The sequence below is a fragment of the Etheostoma cragini genome, chromosome 2 (assembly GCF_013103735.1).
Source record: "Etheostoma cragini isolate CJK2018 chromosome 2, CSU_Ecrag_1.0, whole genome shotgun sequence".
NCBI lineage: Eukaryota > Metazoa > Chordata > Actinopteri > Perciformes > Percidae > Etheostoma > Etheostoma cragini.
Window position 1 is genome coordinate 743,949 of NC_048408.1, and position 2,801 is coordinate 746,749.

Genomic DNA, 2,801 nt, shown 5'->3' on the forward strand with positions numbered 1-2,801 from the left:
AGTTTGCAAAAATACGCGTGTATTCAAAGATCCAGTAGGGTACATACACAGGTCCGGCCTCGCCAGGTTAGTCTGTGACGGGAGCACAGGTAATCCCGATCCCGGTGATCTAGCAGTAAGGGCTCCTCTTTGGATGCAGTCCCTTTGTGGGTTATTGCACGACTCAGTATTTGCCAGGGTGAAGTCCAGTTTGACACCGGCGGACTACACCAGCCCGCTCATCTGCGATCTCAACATGCTCATGGAGTGAGCGAACGAGGACAGGGGGTACATGGAGCTGGAGAAGCCGGGTGGAGAAAGGGGATGCCCGCTCAGGTTAAAACCCAGCGCTGCCGTGGGTGCGGGCCCCTCGTGATACAGAATGGGGACCCTGACAATCCGCTGGGTCGAGTGTGGGATGTGCGCGGCCTCGAGGTCCGCCGCCAGCTGTCTCTTCCACTTGTTCCTCCGGTTCTGGAACCAGATCTTCACCTGCGTCTCCGTCAGGTGGAGAGACGACGCCAGCCCCGCTCTCTCCGAGCTGCTCAGGTACCGCTTCACGTCGAAGGTGGACTCCAGCTGGAACACCTGACTGCGGCTGAACACGGTCCGAGTCTTCTTCTTCCGGGTGGAGCGCGGGTCCGAGGCCGCGTCCGGCTCCGAGCGCGCGTCAACGTTGTCGTCGGTCAGACTGCTGTCGCCTGTTTTCCGGTCGGTGTCGTCGCTGCCCTCCGTCATGGGCTCGGACACTGCGGGGGAGCACCTGTCACTGGTCGAGATGGAGCAGCAGTGGTCGTCTGAGCTGGGAGTGTCTCTCGGACCTGAGAGGAGGACAAACAGGGACAGGACTGCCGTTCAGAGCCCAGCTTTCAAAAAGTAGCCCCTCTACATCCATGTGTTAAAGCATGGCGGAATAATGATCCATGTGGACGTTGTGTCAGAGCGCATAATAAATAGATAAGTCTTCCAAAGGAAATCTGACAAGCTTTTAGCAGTGTATAACTAAATAAGGCTCTCCAACAGGTTGGCACCGGTCTCGGTTTCTGACTGTCCACTCCAAGTGGAAGGGCACTTTGTTTTGATGCGCGGGCGCGTGTGAGTGGCACTAATGACACTGAATGTGCGTCAACGCGTCGTGTTGACGCGCAGTGCTCCTGCGCGTCTGTTTTGGGTTGTGTGTTGGCCATTTGTGCGTAATCCACGTGCGTAATCTTCAGACCGCGGCACGGATCTCTTGATGCCGAGCAGCCGTGGCGCGGAGGAGGACGCGTGCGCGCATGGTGATGTGACAGGTTAAAACAGTCGGTCTCAGCGGGACTAACAGTGAGGTGCCATGTGTTCCCTTAACTCATTTCTAAATGTTGACGCATTGCATTAGAAAGCACGTGCACGGTGGTCTTTAAAGAGTTTGGTTAGCTGGAAGAGCCACGGCTACACTCGCCTCGCCCCGATATGGTTTTATTTAAGGAAGCCACGTCCGAAGCTTCTGATATTACCTCCCTGTAGTTCTGTATATGTATTAATAAGTATAAATACATGTGACTTAGAAGCAGGTGTACTGTTCCTTTTTACTTTCTAACTGTCATGATACTTCATGCATGGCACGGTTCATTTTTGGAGCAATACAGGCAATTTAACTAATGATGGTGAACTGCATACACCGGTATATGAATCCTCTCTATTCAGGACTCGGTACTCACTCTGTGGTGCTTCCAACGCTTTGAAGTTTAAGACAGCCCCCCCGCGGTACCACCGCACCGGCGAGACTCTGGACGGGGACTGGGCTTTGGAACCGGAGCCATCAGGCGCCGGAGCGCTCGCCTCGGCTTGATGTGTGCCCAGGACTCTGGTCTCCGCACCGTCTTCCCCGGGACTCCCTTCCGACGTCGACTCGTGCCTGTTCCGCCCTTTGCCCAGGAGGTTCTCGATAAAAAACGAGGACGCTCTCGATGAAGCAGGAGTCGGGCTGTCCGTCCGCTTCTCCTGCATGTTGTCCCAGTGTCACGATGCTTTTACGCAAACCCGAGCGGATCCTGTGTCGCGTGTGCGTCAACGCAGCCGAGCGTCCAAGCGGTCATTGAAAGCGTCGCTGCGAGTGCGCTTTGATCGCATATGGAGTCATGGCAGACGGGACGGGGGTCTCCCCGGTGCCGGCGGGAGGAGAGGGAGACTGGGACACGGGAGCAGTGGTTCAGTGAAGCGTCGAGTGAGCTCCGGCGCTGGACCAGCCGACGGCATCCAGCGATTGGACGAGCGCAGCAGCAAATGGGCTTTTCCAAGGAGAGGAGAAGCACTGGGTGTGGACGTGCAGGCCCGTCCCCTCGAGGCTGCATGTAGGCTACACAGAAGAAAACCTCCGTTCGAGGTACCACAGCCTTTATTTGGGGCAATTAGAGTGCACATCAAAAATAAAGATCCCCCTCCCCGTCCACTCTGACATAGGATAAGGCTCAGATTCCAGATTCAGCTATAAACTGGCAGGGAAGGACTGCGCGCGTGTGTGTGTGTGTGTGTGTGTGTGTGTGATATGGCCCATTTTCTCTTCATGCCATTATAGGACTGCAGCAAAAATCAGAATCTACCTGCGTGTCCATCCTTTGAAATATTAAAGGCTCCGAGGTTGGATAGCAGTGTTCAGCGTGCACGGGCCTACAGAAGGCCTTTGGCAAAGCAACATGTCCGCGGTGGTCGCGTGCACGACCTCATGCACGCGACGCATTGAGCCACGCATGGCTCGGCAACGGCACGGGGAACGCTGCGTCTTGGTGACGCTGCTGCTGTCAAAGGTTATCATCAAATGGTTCAGATGCGTGCTTTAATTA

General features: G+C 55.5%; 1 protein-coding gene across 1 annotated transcript; it reads right to left on the reverse strand.

Annotated features, from left to right (window-relative positions):
* Window positions 1-2,360, reverse strand: hmx1 (H6 family homeobox 1). Its single transcript, XM_034893226.1, has 2 exons — window positions 1,680-2,360; window positions 1-800 (listed from the first exon to the last, which is right to left on the reverse strand). Exons 1-2 carry the CDS (start codon window positions 1,966-1,968, stop codon window positions 205-207), a joined length of 885 nt encoding a protein of 294 aa, XP_034749117.1. The 5' UTR covers window positions 1,969-2,360; the 3' UTR covers window positions 1-204.
* Window positions 2,361-2,801: the final 441 nt, after the last annotated feature.

What these genes read in the sequence shown, in the direction of transcription:
- hmx1 (XM_034893226.1), bottom strand. Translation starts at nt 1,968, where the DNA reads ATGCAGGAGAAGCGGACGGACAGCCCGACTCCTGCTTCATCGAGAGCG. An exon ending in AGCGTTGGAAGCACCACAGA is followed by an intron (nt 801 to 1,679) that starts GTGAGTACCGAG and finishes TCCTCCTCTCAG; the next exon opens with GTCCGAGAGACACTCCCAGC.